The sequence below is a fragment of the Leopardus geoffroyi genome, chromosome B1, assembly GCF_018350155.1.
Source record: "Leopardus geoffroyi isolate Oge1 chromosome B1, O.geoffroyi_Oge1_pat1.0, whole genome shotgun sequence".
Classification (NCBI taxonomy): Eukaryota; Metazoa; Chordata; class Mammalia; order Carnivora; family Felidae; genus Leopardus; species Leopardus geoffroyi.
This window is the reverse complement of record NC_059327.1, coordinates 72,731,960-72,757,675: the sequence shown is the minus strand read 5'-3', so window position 1 is coordinate 72,757,675 and position 25,716 is coordinate 72,731,960. Positions and strand designations below refer to the sequence as shown.

Here is a 25,716-nt window from a genome sequence, read left to right as displayed (position 1 = left end):
CTGTATGTTTTATGTTTGTAGTGATGTCTCTGGTACTTTGTCTCACAGGATCCCCCTTAGGATCTCTTGTAGGGCTGGTTTAGTGGTGACAAATTCCTTCAGTTTTTGTTTGTTTGGGAAGACCTTTATCTCTCCTTCTATTCTAAATGACAGACGTGCTGGATAAAGGATTCTCGGCTGCATATTTTTTCTGTCTAGCACACTGAAAATCTCGTGCCAATTCTTTCTGGCCTGCCAAGTTTCGAAAGAGAGATCAGTCACGAGTCTTATAGGTCTCCCTTTATATGTGAGGGCACGTTTACCCCTTGCTGCTTTCAGAATTTTCTCTTTATCCTTGTATTTTGCCAGTTTCACTATGATATGTCGTGCAGAAGATCGATTCAAGTTCCGTCTGAAGGGAGTTCTCTGTGCCTCTTGGATTTCAATGCCTTTTTCCTTCCCCAGTTCAGGGAAGTTCTCAGCTATTATTTCTTCAAGTACCCCTTCAGCACCTTTCCCTCTCTCTTCCTCCTCTGGGATACCAATTATGCGTATATTATTTCTTTTTAGTGTATCACTTAGTTCTCTAATTTTCCCCTCATACTCCTGGATTTTTTTATCTCTCTTTTTCTCAGCTTCCTCTTTTTCCATAACTTTATCTTCTAGTTCACCTATTCTCTCCTCTGCCTCTTCAATCCGAGCTGTGGTGGTTTCCATTTTGTTTTGCATTTCATTTAAAGCGTTTTTCAGCTCCTCGTGACTGTTCCTTAGTCCCTTGATCTCTGTAGCAAGAGATTCTCTGCTGTCCTCTATACTGTTTTCAAGCCCGGCGATTAATTTTATGACTATTATTCTAAATTCACTTTCTGTTATATTATTTAAATCCTTTTTGATCAGTTCATTAGCTGTTGTTATTTCCTGGAGATTCTTCTGAGGGGAATTCTTCCGCTTGGTCATTTTGGATAGTGCCTGGCGTGGTGAGGACCTGCAGGGCACTTCCCCTGTGCTGTGGTGTATAACTGGAGTTGGTGGGCGGGGCCACAGTCCGACCTGATGTCTGCCCCCGGCCCACCGCTGGGGCCACAGTCAGACTGGTGTGTGCCTTCTCTTCCCCTCTCCTAGGGGCGGGATTCACTGTGGGGTGGCCTGGCCCGTCTGGGCTACTTGCACACTGCCAGGCTTGTGATGCTGGGGATCTGGCGTATTAGCTGGGGTGGGTAGGCAAGGTGCACAGGGGCAGGAGGGGCAGGCTTAGCTCGCTTCTCCTTAGGTGATCCACTTCAGGAGGGGCCCTGTGGCAGCGGGAAGGAGTCAGATCCGCTGTCGGAGGTTTGGCTCCTCCGCAGAAGCACAGAGTTGGGTGTTTGTGCGGAGCGAGCAAGTTCCCTGGCAGGAACTGGTTCTCTTTGGGATTTTGGCTGGGGGATGGGCGGGGGAGATGGCGCTGGCGAGCGCCTTTGTTCCCCGCCAAGCTGAGCTCTGTCGTCCGGGGACTCAGCAGCTCTCCCTCCCTTTGTCCTCCAGCCTTCCCGCTTTCCGAGCAGAGCTGTTAACTTATGACCTCCCAGACGCTAAGTCGCGCTTGCTGTCGGAACACAGTCCGTCAGGCCCCTCCGCTTTTGCCCGCCAGACTCGGGGGCTCTGCTTGGCCGGCGAGCCGCCCCTCCGCCCCGGCTCCCTCCCGCCAGTCCGTGGAGCGCGCACCGCCTCGCCGCCCTTCCTACCCTCTTCCGTGGGCCTCTCGTCTGCGCTTGGCTCCGGCGACTCCGTTCTGCTAATCCTCTGGCGGTTTTCTGGGTTATTTAGGCAGGTGTAGGTGGAATCTAAGTGATCAGCAGGACGCGCGGTGAGCCGAGCGTCCTCCTACGCCGCCATCTTCCCTCCTCCCTCGAAATAAAACGTTTTAAGTGCAGGTAAGCCCCCATTTTACTCCTCTCCAACTGCATCTCTTCCCTTGCTGCCAGAGATAACTGCTCTCCTGAATTTGGTGTTTATCGTTCCCATGCATTTAAAAAATATTTTTGCTACATATGGATCCCTAAATAACACATGGTATTATTATGTTCAATGGCAGGTCATATATATATATATATATATATATATATATATATATATATACACACACACACACACACACACACGTGTGTGTGTGTATATATAAAAGGTTATATATGTCTATATAAAATTTTATATATATATATATATATATATACATATATATATACACACACACACACACACAAATAATTTGTTGTCAAGTTTACTAACATACAGTGTATACACTGGGCTTTTGGCTTCAGGAGTAGATTCCCATGATTCATCTCTTATATACAACACCCAGTGCTCATCCCAACAAGCGCCCTCCTCAATGCCTATCACCCATTTTCCCTGCCCCCATCAACCCTCAGTTTGTTCTTTGTATTTAAGAGTCTCTTATGGTTTGCCTCCCTCTCTGTTTGAAACTATTTTTCCCTTCCTTTCCCCCCATGGTCTTCTGTTAAGTTTCTCAAATTCCACATATGAGTGAAAGCTTATGATATCTGTCTTTCTCTCACTGATTTATTTCATTTAGCATAATACCCTTCAGTTCTATCCACGTTGTTGCAAATGGCAAGATTTCATTCTTTTTCATTGCTTGGTAATACCCATTTTATATATATATATATATATATATATATATATATATACACACACACACACACGTATGTACATATGTACATATGTATATATATGTACATATATGTATATATATGTATATATATGTATGTGTATATGTATATGTGTGTGTGTGTGTGTGTGTGTCCATGTCTTCTGCCCATTTCTTCACTGGATTATTTGTTTTTCGGGTGTTGAGTTTGGAAATCTTTATAGATTTTGGATACTAACCCTTTATCCGATATGTCATTTGCAAGTATCTTCTCCCATTATGTTGTTTGCCTTTTAGTTTTGTTGATTGTTTCCTTTGCTGTGCAGAAGTTTTTATCTTGATGAGGTCCCAATAGTTCATTTTTTGCTTTTATTTCCCTTGTCTTCAGAGATGTATCAAGCAAGACATTCAAATGTAGGTCTTTTGATTTTCTCAGTGTTATTTGAGGGATTCATCTGTGTTGATACATGTAAGCGTTCATTTCCATCACTATATATAGCATTCCAGTTACTTTTCCATTCCCCTTTTAATGAAAACATAGGTTGCGTTCAAGTTTTTGATATTATAAACATTGTTGCCCTAATATTCTAAACCAATTCTGTCCAATAGAAATTTGGGTACTGATGGAAATATCTGTACTCTACAATACTGTAGCCACTAGCTACATATGGCTACTGAACACTTCAAATGTCAATGTGACTGAGGGACTTAATTTTTAATTTAATTTAATTTTAATTAATGTGGTTAGTGACTACTCTGTTGGAGAGCAGTTCAATACTACATTTTTTTTTATCTCTTTGGTTGCATATGAGAATTTATCTAGTGCAGTAATTCTCAGTACTGTCAGACCCAACATGCTCTTCTTATAATAAATATATTTTATTATTAACAAATATATATAACAATATATCACACCCTTAACTATCTTGAAATGAAATTCATAATTAACTCATCTACACATTTAAAACAATCAAATGTAATGCATTTACAGTGAAATAAAGTAGAAATATAAGAAAACAAACTTTAATAAAATAATTGTATTCCATATGTCAGTGGCTACAAATACACTATAGTATATTAGGAGACAAAATGAAGTTACCTACAAATGCAGACTCATAGAAGCTTGTGATATTGGAAACTCACAACTCAAAAGTGGTGTTGCCATTGGTGATGTGAGCAACGGGGTTCTGAACAAGACAAAATACAATCTTCACTTTTCCAGTAGCTGCATCCCTGGAAAGTTGATATATATTAAAATCTTAACAAAAAATACTTGGTATTTATATCTGAAACAAAGTTGTTATACTCTTAGGTAATTATAAACAGACTTTGCATCTACATGAATCCTCTACTAGGCCTTGTAAAGTCATGGAGGATCCAGGACAGTTGTTTTCGTTGTTGTTTTGTTTTGTTTTGTTTTGTTTTGTTTTGTTTTGTTTTTTAATGGAACTATCCTTCAGGTTACAGGACATAGAGGATACCTGATCCCCACCCCCTACATGTGGTAGTAAGCCTCCCATCACTATTATAAACAAAAATGCCCCTTCAGGTGAGGCACCATTGGTCTCATCCATTACCAGATTCATCCAGTACCAAATTACTGGATGTTAAAATATGAGCATCTTCAACATTATTTAATATGTACTTGTTCTCCAAAGTAACCTCCAGTTACTGCCAAGTTCTCTGAAGCGTTAGATCAACTTACAGTCTCACCAGCAGGATATGAAAGTTACCATGCTTCCATGTACGTGAAGTATTAAACCCCTAAACCTATACTTGTCCTAGAGGATAGCTTTGTTGAGCTCAACAGTTAGCTATTAAAAACCATAACTGACCTATGCCCTAACCCTTTGTATACCTCACACCAGAAAAGGACCTCTTCCACCTCTCTGAATAAGCCCAGAACAGCATACCTGCTACGTGAATGCAGTTGTAGTCTCTTCTGCCATTTTCCCAAGGGGTATAGCCAAGGCTCAAAAAGTTCCTAACTGATGCTAGATCCTTTCCACTGACCCCAAGCTATCTATTTCCATCTCCTACCAGCCCCTTCTTCAAATTCCAAAAGGATCTGGTCATAGGTCTCTGGGAAGTAAGTATTTGAGCTTAAAAAACAAAAACAAAAACAAAAAAACAAATGGGGCACCTGGGTGGCTCAGTCAGTTAAGCATCTGATTCTTGACTTCTGACTTCAGCTCAGGTCATGATCTCACGGTTTGTGGGTTCAAGCCCCTCATTGGGCTTCGTGCTGACAGTGAGGAGCCTGCTTGGTATTCTCTCTCTCTCCTCTCTCTTCCTCCCCACCCTCAAAATAAATAAATAACCTAAAAAAAAAAAAAGTCTTGAAATCTGAATCTCTGGTTTTATGGAGCAAATGTAGATTGAGGTAAATGGAGCCAAGTCCATTACTATTAAGGAGTGATAATGGCCTGATCTTTACAACTCTGACTATAGCTATAAAACAGTTTTTGTCATTATAATAGCAAAGTAGTCAACACTCAGTGGCTCACAATAACAAACATTTATTCTTGCACTGGTCACCTTCAGCTGGGCTGACATAGATGCATCTGGGGTGGGCAGCTCTGCTCCAAGTTGCGAATTGGTTGGCTATGGTGTGGGTTCAGGTCTGCTCCACATTTTTCCTTCTGGGGCCCAGGGGAGAGGCCAACCAGGGCTTGCTTTTTTGGCAGATCACTGGAGCACAAGAGCATGAGTCCACCAGTCAAGCATATTTAGAGCTGCTATTTCTGTCACACCTGTTGATTTCCCAGTGGCCAAAGCATGTCATATGGCCAAGCCCAAAGATAGGAAAATATACTTCATTATAAGAGAGAGGTGGAGGAGGGCTGAGTATTTGCTGAACAATAACCCAGTCCAGTGCAAGGTAGCAGCCCTTTTTTGTTTTTAAAAAAATTTTTTTTTCAACGTTTATTTATTTTTGGGACAGAGAGAGACAGAGCATGAACGGGGGAGGGGCAGAGAGAGAGGGAGACACAGAATCGGAAACAGGCTCCAGGCTCTGAGCCATCAGCCCAGAGCCTGACGCGGGGCTCGAACTCACGGACCGCGAGATCGTGACCTGGCTGAAGTCGGACGCTTAACCGACTGCGCCACCCAGGCGCCCCTTTTTTGTTTTTGTTTTTTTTTTTTTAATTTTTTTTTTCAACGTTTATTTATTTTTGGGACAGAGAGAGACAGAGCATAGCAGTCCTTTTTTGTAACAAGTCTGTGATTACTAGAACAGTTCTGCTTTCATGACCACCACACAGCAAATATATCGAAACCAGTATCAGGAATTAATGGAATAACAACTAGAATTGAAGTCCTTTTGTGCATGTGTACATGTACATGCTCTTTCTCTCTTTCATATCAAGCACATACTCGCTGTCCATTAGCCATGTTTTTCTTGCTCCTTTTTCAGTGACAGAGGACAGAGCTATTTGGTTTGGAGCATGGCCTCAAGTGTTTCTCCTTTGCAAAAATTGGGAAAAGTAACCTCCTTGGATCTCCTTCCACCTTCCACCAGCCCAATCAGAATCAACTCTCTCCAATTACCCCTTTTCTGAAGCACACTGAATTTAAGAAACTTTTTTGTTTCTCTCCCTTAAATTAGCCAATTTAATAAGTGAAAGCGATAGTCCATATCTTCACTATAATGAGAATCTATGTAGTTAGAAAAAGAGATTAAAACTTCTTTGGCCTTTATTTTTATTTATTTATTTATTTATTTATTTATTTTTTTTAAAGGTACTTTTTTTTTTTTCAACGTTTATTTATTTTTGGGACAGAGGGAGACAGAGCATGAACGGGGGAGGGGCAGAGAGAGAGGGAGACACAGAATCAGAAACAGGCTCCAGACTCTGAGCCATCAGCCCAGAGCCTGACGCGGGGCTCGAACTCACGGACCGCGAGATCGTGACCTGGCTGAAGTCGGACGCTTAACCAACTGCGCCACCCAGGCGCCCCTTCTTTGGCTTTTAAAACATCTAAGAAGAGAACTGGGAAATAAGTTGTAGTACATTATTTCAATGGAATATTATACAGTAACTAATATTTACTGTATAGTATTTACTTTTTGTAACTGAATACATTATAGCTAACATTCGACAAGATGTGTGAACCTCACAAATATAATGTTGAATTAAATAAGTAAAGAACAAGAGAATATGTATAAATTCCATTTATATATGAAGTTCAAAAAGCAGGCAAAAAAAAAAAAACCCCAAAAAACAAACAAACTAGTGTTTGGGAATGCGAACTTAGGTGGAAGAACTATAAAGAAAAGCAAGAAAATGGCACTTTGGAGGCTCAGTAGATTGAGCGTCCGACCCTTGATTTTGGCTCAGATCACGATCCCAGGGCAGTGATATTGAGCCCTCGGTCAGGCTCCATGCTGAGCGTGGAGCCTGCTTGAGATTGTCTTTCTCTCCTTCTGCCCCTCCCTCCCACTCGTGCTCTCTCTAAAAGAAAAAAAAAAAAGAAAGAAAAGTAAGCAAATTATTTTCATCAAAGTGGGGATAGTGATCACCTTTGCTGGGGACATTAATTATTGGGAGGGGGAGAAGGAGTCTTCTCATTTGCAAGCAACAATCCATTTCTTGACATTGGTGGTGATTACATGGATGTTGATAAGTCATCAGAGCTATACATGTCTGTTTCTTGAACTTTTTTCTATAAATATTATATTTCACTGTAGAAATGCCTCAGGATTCCAAGATATTTGGTCTCATAAACTTAATCTCACATGCCATAAAATTTAATAACAGACTTTGTCTCTAGTTTCAACTCTTGGTTAATCTGTCCACAAACTTTCAGTGCCTTCCCTGTGTCTGTGTTCCTCTTGATAACTTTTGTGGACACGTTGTCTGTCCACATTGGATAGGTAGATTTCCTTCTGACCCTCATATTTGTGATTAAAGTTAAATATTAGATGACATCAAAGCCCATTCACCTTTGTCCATGTCTAGTAATTGTGCCCTAGCCACCTACACTTCTTTTAGGTACTCGTTTGGTCTTAAGAGAGACTGAATGAAGACATGCGCTGGAGAAAATCCATAGGTAGTACTAGAAAAACAGTTCAACTTTTAATGACTCAGTAATGCTTGGTTTTCGTGTATATAAAGACACTTCTTGATAAAAAAAAAAAAAATCTCAGTTTCTTGGTAGGATCAAAGAAAAATGCAAATAAGAAACAGCTCAGTATATATGGTCAATAAGAAAACTAGATAGGGTTGCCTCGATGGCTCAGTCGGTTGAGCGTCCGACTTCAGCTCAGGTCATGATCTTACGGTCTGTGCGTTCGAGCCCCGCGTCAGGCTCTGTGCTGACAGCTCAGAGCCTGGAGCTGTTTCAGATTCTGTGTCTCCCTCTCTCTGACCCTCCCCCATTCATGCTCTGTCTCTCTCTGTCTCAAAAATAAATAAACGTTAAAAAAAAAAAAAAAGAAAACTAGATAGAGGTAGGTCAGGCATGATAAGTGAGCAGAGGTCCCTCTTTTCTGGGCCCCCAGATTTGTAAACTTAATGTTTATTCTCCCTTCTTTTGTATCATATCTCTAGATCTCCTGTTTTACAACCAGTTTTCTTACTGTATCTCAAAACAAGGTTAAGGTAAGAGAGACTCCTTAGTCTGCTACCACAGTATCTTAATTACACTTTCACACATAAGTGTTTTTGTGAGAGGTTAGTCTTTACAAGCCTTTTCAACTCTACTGTTTATCATTGTTAATGGGTGTGAATGGGGAATGGGTCACCCTAATTACCTGATTGTTCCTATTGAGTGGCAGTTAACCCTCCCCATGAGCTGGATCTGTTAACTCTAGACCAAGTATCTGACTACTCAGATAGACAGACTGCATGCTCTTGCATCCGAATTTTTTTTCCCCAGGGCTGTAAGATCATATTGGATATTGTCTCGGTTATTTACTTCTAAAAATATTGCATTTCACCAATCATCTGTAGTCTAGGAACCAGGATAGCATTCACAGTGACAATATACTGATAAAAATATAAATCTCTCTGATAATTTTAATTAAACAGAATAAACCAAAAGGAAAAAATAAATGCTTCTGAACCTTCACACATCAAATATAAAACTTCAGAAGCCATACGTACTCCTGAAAACACTGAGTTTCTTTAAAAAGTGATTGTCAAGATGGGGCACCTGGGTGGCTCAGTCAGTTAAGCATATGGCTTTGGCTCAGGTCGTGATCTCGTGGTTTGTGGGTTCGGGCCCCGCATCAGGCTCTGGGCTGACCGCTCAGAGCCTGGAGCCTGCTTTGGATTCTGTGTCTCCCTCTTTCTCTGTTTCCGCACCCCCCCCCCACCCCCACTTGTACTCTGTCTCTTTCTCTCTCAAAAATAAATAAACATGAAAAAAAATTTTTTAAGTGATTGTCAAAGTAATCAAAGTCCTTCTGAATTTCTTAGAAAAATTAGGAAATTTTGAAACTAACATTTATTGCTAATAAATTATATGAAGGGAGGGATCCTGTCTATCTTATTCACTTCTATATCCTGGGACATAATGCCTGGCACGTTGTAGATGTTCAAAAAATCTTTTTAAATGAATGAATGAATGTTCAGTGTGGGTTAGCAACATTATATATGTGATCTCATTTAATCTTCACAATAATGCTATATAGATGAGGAAATTGAGTCTTAAAAGGGAAGAAAGGTTGCCCAAGGTCACACGACCAGAAAATGGCAAAGATGGGAATCAAACTATAATGTGTCTAATGCTAAATCTAACATTTGTTCACTGATGACACACGTTTTAGCAAAGACTGCCAGTTGCCTACACGAACAGCCATTTCTCTCCTCATCCTTAATTATAACTCTAATTTTGTTTTAGTGCCCTTTCCCTTCAGGTGACTCAGTTATATCCTGATGGGATTGGTCTAAGCCAAAATAATGCCCCCATTCCCCATGTCTGTGACCAGTTTAGGGGTTTGGAATTTGATCTGGCTTTGGCCCGTGAGATTGGAAGGAACTATAGTAAAACCTTGGATTGTGAGTAACTTGTTCTGTGAGTGTTCCGCAAGATGTGCAAACATTTCTAATATGTTTTAACTTGATAAACGAGAAATGCCTTGCAATACGAGTAGTACGTGATGCCGACTGTCACATGATCACAACTGAGCCAATGGTTCTTCTCTCTCTCTCTCTCTCTCTCTTTCTCTCTCTGTCTCGCTGCGGGATTGTGGGTAATCGTCTCCCATGCTTGGGTGCTCTGTCTCATGCTACAGTGTTTGGCAGCAATGAGTGATTTTTCAGAATATTGGAAGGTGCTCACAACAGGCACTAGTGTATTTTTTGTCACTTCAAAGCACCTATGGACAGTTCTTTGCTTTTCCATACAAGAGTAAGCTCAGGAATGCTTTGCTTCATTCTAGGTCAGGCTGCCTGCAGATATAGACCCTTTCCTCTGCTGCCTTATTGCCCGTTACATTAAATACAGTACATGACAAGAGTTTATTAATGCTGTACTGTAGTCAGCATCTGTGTGAGCATATACAATGGTCCCCATGCAGAAAAAGGTTGAAAAGAAAGGCAGTAAGAAGAAGGACATGATTATGGCGGAAGTTAAGAAAGAAATCATTGAGAAGTACGAATGAGGTATGTGAGTGGCCGAAATTGCAAGATTTTATAAGAAGTCTATGTTTGTATCTCCTCTGCAGAGGAGGAGGAGAAAAAGGTGAAGGAATCCCCCACTTCAAATGAGATTATGGAGATGTGTCAAATGTGGGAACAGTGCAAAATTTTGTAAAACAGCACCCCCCGAATAAGGCTGTAGCAGTAAGAGTAATTAATCTGTTTAATGACAATGCAGTGTCACGTTTCCATGAAATCCTCAAAAGAAGGAAAAAGCAAGTGTCATTGGATAGGTTCCTTGTTAAAGTTGCACGAAAAGAAAACAATTCCACTGAGCCAACAGATAGCAGTGATTCTGTTAGTGATCATGAAAGTCGTCCTACACAACAAGCTTCCTCTTTCTTGTCTCCCTCACACTGGCTGTAAAGGTTTTTAAAGGTAAGTTCTGGTTAATTTGTTTACTTTTTTATATTTTGTATTTTCTTTACTATTTTGTATTATATTACAGTATTGTAATTAAAAAAAAAATTTTAATGTTTATTTATTTTTGAAAGACACAGAGCACAAGCAGGGGTGGGGCAGAGAGAGAGGGAGACAGAGAATATGAAGCAGGCTCCAGGCTCTGAGCTGTCAGCACAGAGCCTGAAGTGGGGCCTGAACTCAATGAGACTTCTTCGAGCCATGAGATCATGACCTGAGCTGAAGTCAGCGGCTTAACCAACTGAACCACCCAGGCACCCCATGTAATTGTTTTAAATGAATATTTTGGGTTGTGGAATGAATCATCTGAGTTTCCATTATTTCTTTTGGGGAAATTCTCTTTGATATACAAGCGCTTTGGATTACAAGCATGTTTCTGGAATGAATTATGTTTGCAAACTGTACTGTGATGGTAGGGATGGGGGAAGGTTCTGGAAAAGGATTTTTGTTGCCTTTTTAACAAAGAAATACAAGAGAGAAAGACCTTTCTCTATTAAGCATTGATATATGGGGATGTGATATGTAGAGCTGCTAAATCCATCTTGCCTTCAAAAGAGCTAAAAGACAGTCTTAGGTGTTTAATATATTGTTGGGCTTCCAGTAAGTGGTAGCAATCAATCAAATTCTCGGTTTTAGTGAGCCAGTTACTTGAGAGCTTGAGTTGCCAGCTACCTGGAGTGTCAGTCACTCTGTAATACTGACCCTGCCAAAACTAACTCCACTAGTTTTAAAAACCTCTATTCTAAATGGATGTATAAAATGAAATGCTACTGTAGTTTTTACCATTATTTTATGGAAATGGGATGTCTTTGCTTATTCACTAATCCATGAACCATTTACTGGTGCCAGGAACATGGCAAGTACTTAAAAAGAGATAACACACATAGAAGAACAAAGAGAGACACCCAGGCAGCCTACTCAGGAAGAGGAAGGGTCAGGGAAGTCTCTACCCCAGAGTTGACGAGAAGTAACACTTGAAGTGAACCGTAACAGATCAACAGGAGTTACCCAGGTAGGAAAAGAAGAAAAAGGGCAATCCTTGCAAAGGAGGTAGCATATGCGATGCATGAGGTCTGAGAGAATATGGCACATTCAAGGAAGGACAAGTAACTGAGGGTGTAAGGTGCAGGCTGGAAGAATCGGGAAAGAAGTTTAGAGAGGTAAACACGGCCTAGTCACAGAGGGCCTTGGGGTCAAGCTATGGGGTCAGTCCTCCATCAGGAAGCAGTCGGGAGCTCCTGAAGGGAATTAAGTATGTAGGGACCATGATGGTACTTGAATTTTTAGGAAGATTACTTTGGTAGCTGAGAGGAGAATATTTTGGAGATGGTAAAAGAGATGGGTGGAGATGATGAGAGAAGAAATCGAGCAGGGCTTTTAGATTCAAAAGATATTTAGGCAGTGGTTTAGGTGGAACTTGGTGACTTGATATGAGAGAAGAGCAGGGGAGCAGGAGGCTTGCAAAGAAATGCAGGGCTCGCGAGGGGAATGGCGAGCTGGGCTGAGAAGCGAGACCATGAGTTAATGGTTCCTATACATATGGTTGAGTGATTTACTTAGTGTGGTGTTAGAAGCAAAGAACGCTGAACTGATCCACCTTTGGTTAAGTATCGCAGAAGGAAAAAAAGGGCAAGAAGAGTGAGAAGCTGAAGATGTTATTTAAGAGGTTACAGTGCTGAACCAAAGCAAGATGGCAATGGAAGCAAAACCAGAAAAAAGCACGTGACACGTGGAGTGAGTGGGATAAGACTTCAGTCACAATCCTGATGGAGAAGCAGGCATTATTGGAGCAATGAGGATAATGGCAGTTTGTGGTAAGAAAGTTGAGTGGTATGGTTTAAGATCTTCCAGGTGGAGTAGCTGCAGGTACTAATAAGGAAAAGGGGTGAGTTGTCGATATCTGTGTGGAGATGAGGGGCATTGGAGATGAAGAAGCCAAAGCACTGGGTGTTGGAAGGGCCATCCGCATGAACTCTGAAGACAGCAGGATTATGGCAGATTTGGGGTAGAGAGAAAAATCATAGGCCATGCTCCAAAATCTCTGATACTAATCAGAGAGTGATGAGAGGAACAGCAAGTGATGGAGGATAGAAAATTTGAGAGGCACAAGTTTCAGAGGAAGAATTTTGACAGGAGATTGGCAGAATATTGAATAGGCAAGTGGTAATTGTTATTTAGCACCTACTGTGCGCCAGGTTCTGCTCTAAGTACTTTACAGATACTAAGCTCATTTAATTCTCACCTCTGAGGTAAGTACTATTATTAGCCCCCATTTTACAAGTGAGGAAACTGAGGCTCTGTGACATTTAATATCTTGTTCAAGGTGCATAGTCATGCTTCCATCCAGGTGATTTGGCTCCATAGTCCACACTCTTAACAATGTCATTGTACTGCTGATTCTGTTGAACAAACCCAGCCAACCCCTATTGTTAGGTGGAAAGTTCAGGAACAAACAACCTCTACTTAAGGGTGTAGGAAAGAGGTAGTGTTTGTGGTAGGAAGCCATTCAAAAAAGGCAGAACATGACTGGTCCTTGATAGCATCAACTTCTTTATGTTTTCCAGAGTCTATTTTATTTTGCATTTAAACATAATAGTATGCCTTTGAACTATGGGCTAATAAGGAAACTCCCTCAGACATTTTTTTTTTAATTTTTTTTTCAACGTTTATTTATTTTTGAGACAGAGAGAGACAGAGCATGAACGGGGGAGGGGCAGAGAGAGAGGGAGACACAGAATCGGAAACAGGCTCCAGGCTCTGAGCCATCAGCCCAGAGCCCGACGCGGGGCTCGAACTCACGGACCGCGAGATCGTGACCTGGCTGAAGTCGGACGCTTAACCGACTGCGCCACCCAGGCGCCCCCCCCTCAGACATTTTTAGAAGTGGCAATAGACTTTTAAAATAAATAGCTACATTAATATTAACTGTAAGGGCTCAGTTACATAAAGGAATTAATTTTGCATCTTGCAGAGAACTGAGATACATTCTGAGAATGGCAATGAAGACAAGAAAACATGTAATATTGAAAGATACGTGGTTCCAGTTTTTTCCCTGGTGTTACTAAGCTTTATAGCAAACCAGTTTATTTGAGGTTCATGCTACTTTTTGGAAGAAATTCTCCCATTTTTCTTTTTTTAATTTTTGTTACCTACCAGGCACTAACATAAAACCGAAGAGCCCAAGAATGTTAGAAGGCATTATAATCCAAAGGAGAAGCCTATTTTGCTTGGCTCGTATGAAGTTCTATTTATTTTCTTAGAATTAAGGCCCAAAGAATCTTGAATAAAGTGCTAATCCTACAAAGCACTGACAAAGCAGCTTCCTTGTTTTACAGAGCTGCTACTCTTCATGACAATTCTTGCTCTAAGAAGTGTAGACATGAGGAAAATATGGATTTATACAAAAGGAAATTTATGATGTAATTATAGAGAGAGATGGAGAGAGAGACAGAGAAAGAGAATCCCAAACGGGTTCTGCACCATCAGCACAGAGCTGGATGTGGGGCTTCATCCCACAAACCGTGAGCTCATGACCTGAGCTGAAATGAAGACTTGGATGCCCAACCAGCAGAGACACCCAGACCCCCCTAAATTCTTTTCCTTTTTTTCTTTAAAAATTTTTTTTGGTTAGGGGCGCCTGGGTGGCGCAGTCGGTTGGGCGTCCGACTTCAGCCAGGTCATGATCTCGCGGTCCGTGAGTTCGAGCCCCACGTCGGGCTCTGGGCTGATGGCTCAGAGCCTGGAGCCTGTTTCCGATTCTGTGTCTCCCTCTCTGTCTGCCCCTCCCCCGTTCATGCTCTGTCTCTCTCTGTCCCAAAAATAAATAAACGTTGAAAAAAAAAATTAAAAAAAAAATTTTTTTTTGGTTAATGTGTATTTATTTTTGAGAGAGGGACAGAGCCCGAGCAGGAGAGGGCAGAGAGAGGGAGACACAGAATCCGAAGCAGGCTCCAGGCTCTGAGCTGTCAGCATAGAGCCTGACATGGGGCTTCAACTCACAAACCATGATATCATGAGTTGAAGTTGGATGCTTAACTGACTGGTCCACTCAGGCGACCCCCTAAATTCTTTTCTCGAATTAGTTTTTCTAGCCATATATTTCTAGGACTTTTTTGTTGTATTTTTTCAAATTTACTACCATGAGTGAATAATTACATAATCATTCTATATTTTAATCTCTTTTGCATCTAAAGTAATGCCCCCTTGTTGTGATTTTGTTTGTCCTTTCTGGGTTTTTCTCATGATCTAGCCTTGCTAAAGTTTTGTTGTTGTGGTGGTGGTGGTTTTTCATTTTTATTATTCATTCAAAGACTAATACCTGGGTTTTTAATTTATTTATTGTATATTTACTTTTTATTTCATTAATTTCTGCTCTTGCCTTTATTACTTCTACTTTTTGTGTGTCTGTTTTGCTGATTTCTTCCTAACTTCTTATGCTGAGTGCTTAGCTCATTAATTTTCCATCTTTTTTCTTTTCTCATATAATGAATTAGGGCTATAAATACTTCTCTTAGTGCTGTAATGCCAACATTCTGCATGTTAATTTTATGTTTTTTTTATTCTTTTATGTTCCCTTTTTACTCATGAGTTACTTGGATTTTTTGTATATTTTAAAATTTCCAAATTTTTATGGTTTATACTTATTTTGGTATTGGTTTCTAATCTAATTATATTATGATAAAAAATAATAAATGATACTGGGGTTTTTTTTTGAAATTTGTTGAGATTTACTTTATAGCTTAGTATGTGGTTAGTCTCCTAGATATTTCTTGTATGCTTGAAAAAAATGTGTATTCTCTAATTGGCAAGTGTAGATACATATATGTGTGTGTTCTCTAATAGGCAAATGTGTATACACACACAGACACACACGCACACACACACACACACACGCACACACAAGTTAAAACTTGCTGATATATTGTCTAGATCATCTGTGTTCCAACTGATTTGATTTGTTTTGTTTTCCTTTTTGGCTGTTTGAGCTATTATTTGCTAAGAGGCTATATTACAATATCATAGCATAATAGATTTTTCAATTTCTTGTTATAATTATTTCAGTTTTTCTCTCCATACTTTGAAGTTGTGTTTTTAAATGCACATTTCCAAACTTGTGAATTTAGCCTTTTGTCATTATGCAGAAATTTTACTTTTATATCTGTTGATGCTTTTTTTTTCATTAAGAGAGGAAATATTTGCAAAATACCTGTCTGATAAAAGATTGTTATCCAAAATATACAATGAACTATTAAAACTCAACAATAATAAACCAAACAACCCAATTAAAATATGACCAAAAGACCTTAAAAAACACCACACCAAAGAAGATAAACAAATGGCAATGAGCATATGAAAAGATGCTCAATATCATATGTCATTAAGGAAATGCAAATTAAAACGAGATACCAGAACACTGACCACACTAAATGCTGGTGCGGATGTCTGCAACAGGAACTGTGTCGTTGTTGGTGGGAATGCAAAATGGTACAGCCACTTTGGAAGACAGTTTGGCAGTTACTTACAAACTAAGCATACTCTTACCATATGATTCAACAATTGTGTTTCTTGATATTTACCCAAATGGGTTGAAAACTTATGTTCACATAATATCCTGCACACAGATATTTATGGCAGTTTTATTCATAGTTGCCGAAACTTGGAAGCAACAAAGACATCCTTCGATAGGTGAATAGATAGGTACACTATGGTCCATCAGACAGTGAAATAGTATTCAGTGCTAAAAAGAAATGAGCTATCAAGCCATGAAAACACATGAAGGAACCTTAAATGCATATTACTAACTGAAAGAAGCCAATCTGAAAGGGCTACATACTGTTATGATACCAAGTATATGACATTTGGCAAAGGCAAAACTATGGAGACAGTAAAAAGATCAGTGGTTGCCAGGGCTGAGTGGTGGGGGTGGGTAGGGATGAATAGGTGAAGCACAGCAGATTTTTAGTATTCTATATAATACTATAATGGTAGATACATGTTATTATACATTTGTGCAAACCTATAAAATGCACACCAAGAGTGAACGTTACTGTAAACTATGAATTTTGATTTTGGTGATAATGAACCACTGTAGGTTTGTTGATTTTTAAAAATGTACCACTCTCGTACAGGATATTGATAGTGGGAAGGCTGCGTATGTGTAGGGGTAAAGGATATATAGAAACTCTGTATATTTTTTGCTCAATTTTACTGTGAACCTAAAACTGCCCTAAAAAATAAAGTCTGAAAAATTAACTGTCAGTTTGGCTGTCCTTTAATGATAATGAGTCTTCTCTTTTCTGGCTTCTTTTGTCTTTGGTATTCTATAATTTCACCATGTTATGTTATGTTCACCATGTATCCATTCCTTCTTTGTGTGGAATTCATTGGATTTCTTATATCAGAGAATTTGTTCTTTCATTCTTTCCAGAAATTTGTAAGCCACTATCTGTCTAAATAATTTTCTTTTTCCTTTTTCCTTTCTTCTTTAACTCCACGTGGAAGCTTTGAGACTCTTACTCTTCCCCAAAATAAGAATCACTTGTTAGAGTCACTTCATCTTTATCAAAAGCCATAGTATAAACATATTCTGTAGAGGAGTTTCTGGACTTGCCCTTATAAAATCCACCTGGACCATGACCTTCCTGAATTATCCTCTGTTGTGAAAAGACAATTGCTTAGAGTTTTAAAAAATACAATAACACAATATAATATTTTACATTGACGGATTCATTGGTGGTACTCGGGGCAACTTGATATTTAGCAATATGGCCAAGTTCTCAATTATCTGTAATATCACTGAAACTTGAGATGATCCAGTTTTGTTGGTCATGGACAATGCTAGAATGTTCCGTGATGGAAAAGGGGTGAGTAGTGTCACCAGTCAATGCTATCTACAGATAGTTACTGGAAATTTTGGCCATCACAAATTGATAACTAGTTTCTAGAACTGCCAGTGTATAGCATGAGTATAAAACTAATATTTAAAAGTGATTTACAATTCAGATTTATCATTTGATTTTAAAAATCCTCCTTTTCACTCATTAATAAAGAGACAAGATGACTAATCTGCTAGTCATAAGCCACTGTGAAGTCATAAAAAATAGAGAAATGGATAAGCTGATTCATAGCCAGTGGAGGTCCCCATCTGGAAATATTTGAAAGATTATCAGAATAAATATTCAAATGCCTCTGATTTGGTTTATTAACATTTGGAAAGAACATATCCTGAATGAGAACCTGCAGGTAAGTACCTAGTAATAGCATTCAGTATGGCTGCATCTATTTTTGCCAGATCACCTGGTAAAGTGAGTGAAACCTGTTATTGCCAAAGATCTCAGTTTTACCAAGAACTTGCAATAGCAGGAAGCATGGACAAGCTGTGAACCCTCTGTATGCTCAAATAACAGTGATACAGTGTAATCAGTAATTTTTGCCTTGGTAACCTTGAGCAAGAAAAACTAATCAGCAGTTTTAAGCAGGCTGGACAGGATGGGAGGAGAGTCAAGATTTTTTTTTTTTTTAAGATGGGACAGCTTGAAGGTAAAATAGTCCTATCCCAGAATATATGCAGAATACCATGCCAGTTGATATGTATTGCCTACCTACTCTGTGAAACTTGGTTCCAGTTCTCACAGCACTTACACTGGTCATGAACAGGAACAACAGTAATTGCAAGGGCAGCTTTGAAAAATAACAAATAATAAAACTCTTAAGTTTAATACATTTACTGAGAGCTTGTATGTTGCAGGCACTGACTGTGCCATGCATTAGGACACAAAGAAGAAAAAGACATGGCTCCACCCTCATATAATCATGTAAACTAATGCAGTCATATAAATCAGTCTGAGACATGCTATTCTAGATTTCCCGTCACAGTATGAGTTGACTGTACATTGGTGTGTGAGCCAGATTTACCACACCCTGATTTAAAAAAAAAAAAAATGAAGCTGACATTGCTTTTGACACAGAGAGCTCCTTTGTAAGGTGCTGGCAGTTGAGAAAAGGTGTGCCTCACACCTGATTCAGTTCTGAGACAGGGTGAGGAAGCTGGAAATGCTTTTCCAGGGAGACTGTACTGATGAGGCAGCCATCAGTCATCAATCCAGAAGAAACAAAGAGTCTTTGATTTAGTGTCAGCTACAAGGCCATACTTGTTTATGCTTCTTCAACTTCGTCTACCCATACTACCAGATGGAGTTCATTGCCACTCATTCCTCACCAACAGCAAGCAGAAGCAGGAACTGCTGAGAGAGAAATGCTTGTGCAGAAGCAGAGGAGAAGAGAAGTTAGAAGAAAGTTCTATGGTTTTTCTTGTTGTTTTTTAAACTAAGAGATGACAAACCATATGCTCCATGTAGTTCCAAAAAAGCTTCAGAAACAGAGCTTCTAAGGTGGGAGTAAAGAACTGACCAGTTAATATTCCAATTAAACTAAATTATAAGCACAAACTTCCTTTTTCATAAAATCTTTTTTTCTCATTTCCTGGTTTAAAAATGTTTTTTTTTCAGGTTGCTGTCCACATTAATGATGAACACGTTGAAACCTTTCACGAAGATCTCATTTTTACACTGGACACATTGGCTTCACCAAATTTACCCAAGATAGGTGATGACCTAAAGGTATGTTCATTTTCTCTATCTGATATTTTCTGCCAAAGCTGTTGTTCTTTCTATTTTTCATTACTTATTCTTTCTTTTTGATATCTACAAAGATGATATGGCAGGTATGTAGGATATTTTGGCAGGAAATACTAATGTGGTTTATTTGAGGTCAGTGCATGGAAATACCTGGATATGACATACAGGGCAGAGCTGGGGGTATAGTTCATGAAAAATACTGACGATAATAGTTCCTCCTCTTATCCGTGGGGATATGATCCGTGGGGATCCGTGGGTATGTTCCAAACCCCCTGTGGATGGCTGAAACTGCGAATAGTACTGAACACTTACATGTACTATGTTTTTTCCTACATATACATACCTATGATAAAGTTTAACTTATAAATTAGGCACAGTAAGAGATTAACAACAACAATAATAAAATAGAACAATTGTAACACTATATTGTAATACAAGTTAGGTGAATGTGGTCTCTCTCAAAAATCTTACTGTACTGTACTCACCCTTCTTGTGATGATGTGAGATGATAAAATAGCTATGTGATGAGATACAATGAGGTGAATGATACAGACATTGTGAAGTAGCATGAGGTACTACTGACCTACTGAAGACAAGTTGGAAAGAGGATCACCTACTGCTGGATGCTGGGGTTGACCACAGGCAACCGAAATCATGGAAAGCAAAACCAGAGATAAAGGGGGAACTTCTGTACACTGAGATTAATGGAGAAAATGATGAGCCTACAATTCGACTTGGTCTCTCTTCTCTTTCTTTTTTTCTTTTTTCTTTTTAATTTTATTTTTCAAATTTACATCCAAATTAGTTAGCATATAGTGCAACAATGATTTCAGGAGTAGATTCCTTAATGCCTCTTACCCATTTAGCCCATCCCCCCTCCCACAACCCCTCCAGCAACCCTCTGTTCTCCATATTTAAGAGTCTCTTATGTTTTGTCCCTCTCCCTGTTTTTATATTATTTTTGCTTCCCTTCCCCTATGTTCATCTGTTCTGTGTCTTAAAGTCCTCATATGAGTGAAGTCATATGATATTTGTCTTTCTCTGACTGACTAATTTCACTTAGCATAACACCTCCAGTTCCATCCACGTAGTAGCAAATGGCAAGATTTCATTCTTTTTGATTGCCAAATAATACTCCATTGTATATATATACCACATCTTCTTTATCCATTCATCCATCGATGGACATTTGGGCTCTTTAATACTTGGGCTATTGTTGATAGTGCTGCTATAAACATGGGGGTGCATGTGTCCCTTTGAAACAGCACACCTATATCCCTTGGATAAATGTCTATTAGTGCAATTGCTGGGTCATAGGGTAGTTCTATTTTTAGTTTTTTGAGGAACCTCCATACTGTTTTCCAGAGTGGCTGCACCAGCTTGCATTCCCACCAACAATGCAAAAGAGATCCTCTTTCTCCACATCCTCACCAACATCTGCTGTTGCCTGAGTTGTTAATGTTAGCCATTCTGACAGGTGTGAGGTGGTATCTCATTGTGGTTTTGATTTGTGTTTCCCTGATGATGAGTGATGTTGAGAATTTTTTCATGTGTTGGTTGGCCATCTGGATGTCTTCTTTGGAGAAGTGTCTATTCATGTCTTTTGACCATTTCTTCACTGGATTATTTGTTTTTTGGGTGCTGAGTTTGATAAATTCTTTATAGATTTTGGATACTAATCATTTATCTGATATGTTGTTTACAAATATCTTCTCGCATTCCGTCAGTTGCCTTTTAATTTTGCTGATTGTTTCCTTCACTGTGCAGAAGGTTTTTATTTTGATGAGGTCCCAGTAGTTCATTTTTGCTTTTGTTTCCCTTGCCTCCGGAGGTGTGTTGAATAAGAAGTTGCTGCGGCCAAGATCAAAGAGGTTTTTGCTTGTTTTCTCCTTGAGGATTTTGACAGCTTCCTGTCTTACATTTAGGTCTTTCATCCAATTGGAGTTCATTTTTGTGTATGGTGTAAGAAAGTGATACAGGTTCATTCTTCTGCATGTCCCTGTCCAGTTTTCCCAGCACACTTGCTGAAGAGACTGTCTTTATTCCATTGGACATATTTTTCTGCTTTGTCAAAGTTTAGCTGGCCATACATTTGTGGGTCAATTTCTGGGTTCTCTATTCTGTTCCATTGATCTGAGTGTCTGTTTTTGTGCCATCTCTTCTCTTTCTTGATGAGAGATCCAAGCAAAGGCAAATGTTATTGTTGCATAAATCAAGGATATCTCTGCACAAGTGGAAGGCTAGAGAAATAGCCTTTCAGAAAGATGATCTTGGGGCACCTGGGTGGCTCAGTTGGTTGAGTGTCCAACTTCAGCTCAGGTCATGATCTCGCAGTTCATGAGTTTGAGCCCCACGTTGGGCTCTGTGCTGACAGCTCAGAGCCTGGAACCTGCTTCAGATTCTGTGTCTCCCTCTCTATCTGCTCCTCCTCTGCTTGCACTCTGTCTCTTTCTCAAAAATAAATAAACATTAAAAAAAAATTAAAAATATTAAAAAAAAATGATCTTATCCTAGGGAGGGGAGGAGATCTAACACTCTAATGAAGGTAGGAAGAGCACAAAAAAGATAGTCATTGTCATGGAAAATCGTCACCAATGGAACACTTGAATTAAAAAGAGAGGGGCAGTTTTGGAAAGCTCATCCCACCTTTTAGAGATTTAGTTTCAGGAAACTAAAATAAATGTGCAAAGTAAGGACTCCCTGCATATTCAAAGGGTTTACCTTATATCTACCCATGTGCTTCTTGGCCCAATTTTAATTTTTGTATGTTTATAAAATTTGTTTTAAGGATAATTCAAAATTGAAGATTTTCCCCCCACTTGCTGGGAATGGTTTTCTTACTAATTCATTTTAAGGTGGTCTTACTGGATTTGCTTATTCTTTACCTTCATCTTGGTGAACTGTATTTATTACATGACTCCGTGCATTAAATTAAATGCTGTTCAACCTTAGTGAGTATCTACAAAATTTTGGTTTCCCATGAAAATGAGATGTGGATTTAGAGTCTGACAACATCATCATAAAAAGAAAAATTCTGAAATATTCTGCTTTCCACTTGCTAACTGAGGCTGTAGATCTTTAGTTTTCTAACAAATTATGCAGGTACATTCACTTAGAATGGTGTGAATATCTTGATAAAAAGAAACAATAGGCCCAGTCCAAAACCTTTGGGATGCAGCAAAAGAGGTCTTAAGAGGGAAGTAGATAGAAATACAGACCTACCTCAAGAAGCAAGAAAAGTCTCAAATGTACAGCCTAACCTTACACCTAAAGACACTAGCAAAGAAATACCAAATAAAGCCTAAGGCCAGCAGAAGAAGGGAAATAATAAAGATTAGAGCAGAAATAAATGATATAGAACAAAAAAACCCGGTAGAACACATCAGTGAAACTGGGAGCTGATTCTTTGAAATAATTAATAAACTTGAAAGCCCTAGGCAGCCTTATTAAAAAGAAAAGAGGGGTGCCTGGGTGGCTCAGTCGGTTAAGCAGCTGACTTTGGTTCAGGTCATAAGTTTACAGTTTGTGAGTTCGAGCCGTGCATCAGGCTGTGTGCTGACAGCTCAGAGCCTGGAGCTTGCTTTGGGTTCTGTGTCTTCCTCTCTCTGCCCCTCCCACACTTGTGCTCTGTGTCTCTTTCTCTCTCCAAAATATATAAACACTGAAAAAATTAAAAAAAAAAAAAAGAAAGGACACAAATAAAATCACAAATGAAAGAGGAGAGATCACAACCAACACCACAGAGATACAAACAATTATAAGAGAATATTATGAAAAATTATATGCCAGCAAATGGGGCAATCTGGGAGAAATAGATACATTCCCAGAAACATATAAACTACCAAAACTGAAACAGGAAGAAATAGAAAATATGAACAGACTCATAACCAGCAAAGAAATTGAGCCAGTAATCAAAAATCTCCCAACAAACAAAATTCCTGGGCCAGAGAGCTTCCCAGGGGAATTCTACCAAGCATTTAAAGAAAAGTTGATACCCATACCAGGGAACCTGGGTGGCTCAGTCAGCTAAGTGTCCCATTGGGATCTCAGCTCAGGTCTTGATCTCAGGGTCATGAGTTCAAGCTCCACACTGGGCTCTGTGTTGGGCATGAAGCCTACAAGGAAGGAAGGGAGGGAGGATGGAAGGAAGGAAGAGAGAGAGAGAGAAAAAGAGAGTTAATGTGTATTTTTTTGAACTATTCCACAAAAATTGAAATGGAAGGAAAACTTCCAAACTCATTCTATGAGGCCAGCATTACCTTGATTCCAAAACCAGACAAAGACCCTACTAAAAAGGACAATTACAGGCCAATATCCCTGATGAACTTGGATGCAAAAATTCTCAACAAGATACTAGCAAATCTAATTCAACAGTACCTTGAGATAATCATTCACCATTATCAAGTGGGATTTATTCCTGGGCTGCAGGGCTGATTTAATATTTGCAAATCAATCTACATGATACACCACATTAATAAAAGAAAAAATAAGAACCATATGATCCTGTCCATAGATGTAAAAAAGCATTTGACAAAATATAGCATCCATTCTTGATTAAAAATCTCACCAAATTAGGGATAGATGGAACATACCTTAACATCATAATGGCCATATACGAAAGACCCACAGTTAATATCATCCTCAATGGGAAAAAACTGAGAGCTTTTCCTCTACAGTCATGAATAAGACAGGGATGTCCATTGTCACCATTGTTATTTAACATAGTACTGGAATTCCTAGCCTCAGCAATCAGATAACAAAAAGAAATAGAAGGCATCCAGATCAGCAAGGAAGAAGTCAAACTTTCCCTATTTGCAGACAACATGAAACTCTATGTAGAAAACCTGAAAGACTTCACCAAAAAATTGCTAAAACTGATACACAAATTCAACAACATTGCAGGACACAAAATCAATGTACAGAAATCTGTTGCATTTCTATACACCAATAATGAAGCAACAGAAAGAGAAATCAAGGAATTGATCCCATTTAGAATTGCACCAAAAACTGAGATATCAAGGAAGAAACTTAACCAAAGAACAAAAAGATCTGTACTCTGCGAACTATAGAATACTTATAAAAGAAACTGAAGATAACACAAAGAAATGGAAAACATCCCATGCTCATGGATTGGAAGAACAAATATTGTTAAAATGTCTATACATCCCAAAGCAATCTACACATTTAATGCAATCCCTATAAAAATAACACCAGAGCTAGAACAAACAATCTTAAAATTTGTATGGAACCACATAAGACCCTGAATAACCAAAGTAATCTTGAAAAAGAACAACAAAGCTGGAGGCATCACAATTCCAGACTTTAAGTTATTTTACAAAACTGTAATTATCCCCTTTCGCAGCCAGCGCCGAGAGTGATGGGCATGTCTCGGGACAACTGGCACAAGCGCCGCAAGACCGGGGGCAAGAGAAAGCCCTACCACAAGAAGCGGAAGTATGAGCTGGGACGCCCCGCTGCCAACACTAAGATTGGCCCCCGCCGTATACACACAGTCCGGGTTCGGGGAGGCAATAAGAAGTACCGTGCCTTGAGGCTGGACGTGGGGCACTTCTCCTGGGGCTCTGAGTGTTGTACGCGGAAAACAAGGATTATTGATGTTGTCTACAATGCATGCAACAACGAACTGGTCCGCACCAAAACCTTGGTGAAGAACTGTATCGTGCTCATTGACAGCACACCGTACCGGCAGTGGTACGAGTCCCACTATGCACTGCCCCTGGGCCGCAAGAAGGGGGCCAAGCTGACTCCCGAGGAGGAAGAGATTTTAAACAAAAAAGCATCAAAGAAAATTCAGAAGAAATATGATGAGAGGAAAAAGAATGCCAAAATAAGCAGTCTTCTGGAGGAGCTGTTCCAGCAGGGCAAACTTCTTGCCTGCATCGCTTCAAGACCAGGCCAGTGTGGCCGAGCAGATGGCTATGTACTGGAGGGCAAGGAGCTAGAGTTCTATCTGAGGAAAATCAAAGCCCGGAAAGGCAAATAAATCTTCCTCCTTCCTATCTTCGGTCATGTAATAAAAGGTGTTTATTCTGCCCTGTAAAAAAAAAAAAAAAAAAAAAAAAAAAAAAAAGCTGTAATTATCAAGACAGTATGGTACTGGTACAAAAACAGACACGTAAGTCAATGGAACAGAATAGAAAACCTAGAAATAGACCCACAACTATATGGTCAGGTAATCTTCAACAAAGCAGGAAAGAATATCCAATGGAAAGAAAGACATTCTTTTCAACAATTGGTGTTGGGAAAACTGGACAGCAACATGCAAAAGAATGAAAGTGGACCACTCTCTTATGCCATACACAAAAATAAATTCAAAATGGATGAAAGACCTAACTATGAGACAGGAAACCATCAAAATCCTAGA

The 25,716-nt window shown here is 39.4% G+C and overlaps 2 protein-coding genes and 1 long non-coding RNA gene across 9 annotated transcripts in view; all 3 read left to right on the top strand.

Moving 5' to 3' along the window:
- LOC123591199 overlaps positions 1-10,468 on the top strand; it is a 50,081-nt gene extending 39,613 nt beyond the window's left edge. Inside the window, exons 6-7 of one of the 2 annotated variants that reach the window (XR_006709164.1) lie at positions 8,182-8,232; positions 10,017-10,468. This is a non-coding gene — a long non-coding RNA (uncharacterized LOC123591199). Of the gene's footprint in view, positions 1-8,181; positions 8,833-10,016 lie in introns of those variants that run through there. The other variant, XR_006709163.1, reaches the window with a different exon arrangement.
- An 8,258-nt stretch (positions 10,469-18,726) lies between these two features.
- LRAT (lecithin retinol acyltransferase) overlaps positions 18,727-25,716 on the top strand; it is a 46,075-nt gene continuing 39,085 nt past the window's right edge. For 5 of the 6 annotated variants that reach the window (XM_045465002.1, XM_045465021.1, XM_045464985.1 and 2 more), the window contains exons 1-2: positions 18,758-19,085; positions 19,203-19,313. The gene's annotated coding sequence lies outside the window, so the exon portion shown is untranslated. Of the gene's footprint in view, positions 19,086-19,202; positions 19,314-25,716 lie in introns of all 6 variants that reach the window. The other variant, XM_045465052.1, reaches the window with a different exon arrangement.
- Positions 24,685-25,389, top strand: LOC123591184 (40S ribosomal protein S8-like). The gene has a single exon (XM_045465060.1). It carries the CDS (start codon positions 24,709-24,711, stop codon positions 25,333-25,335), a length of 627 nt encoding a protein of 208 aa, XP_045321016.1. The 5' UTR covers positions 24,685-24,708; the 3' UTR covers positions 25,336-25,389.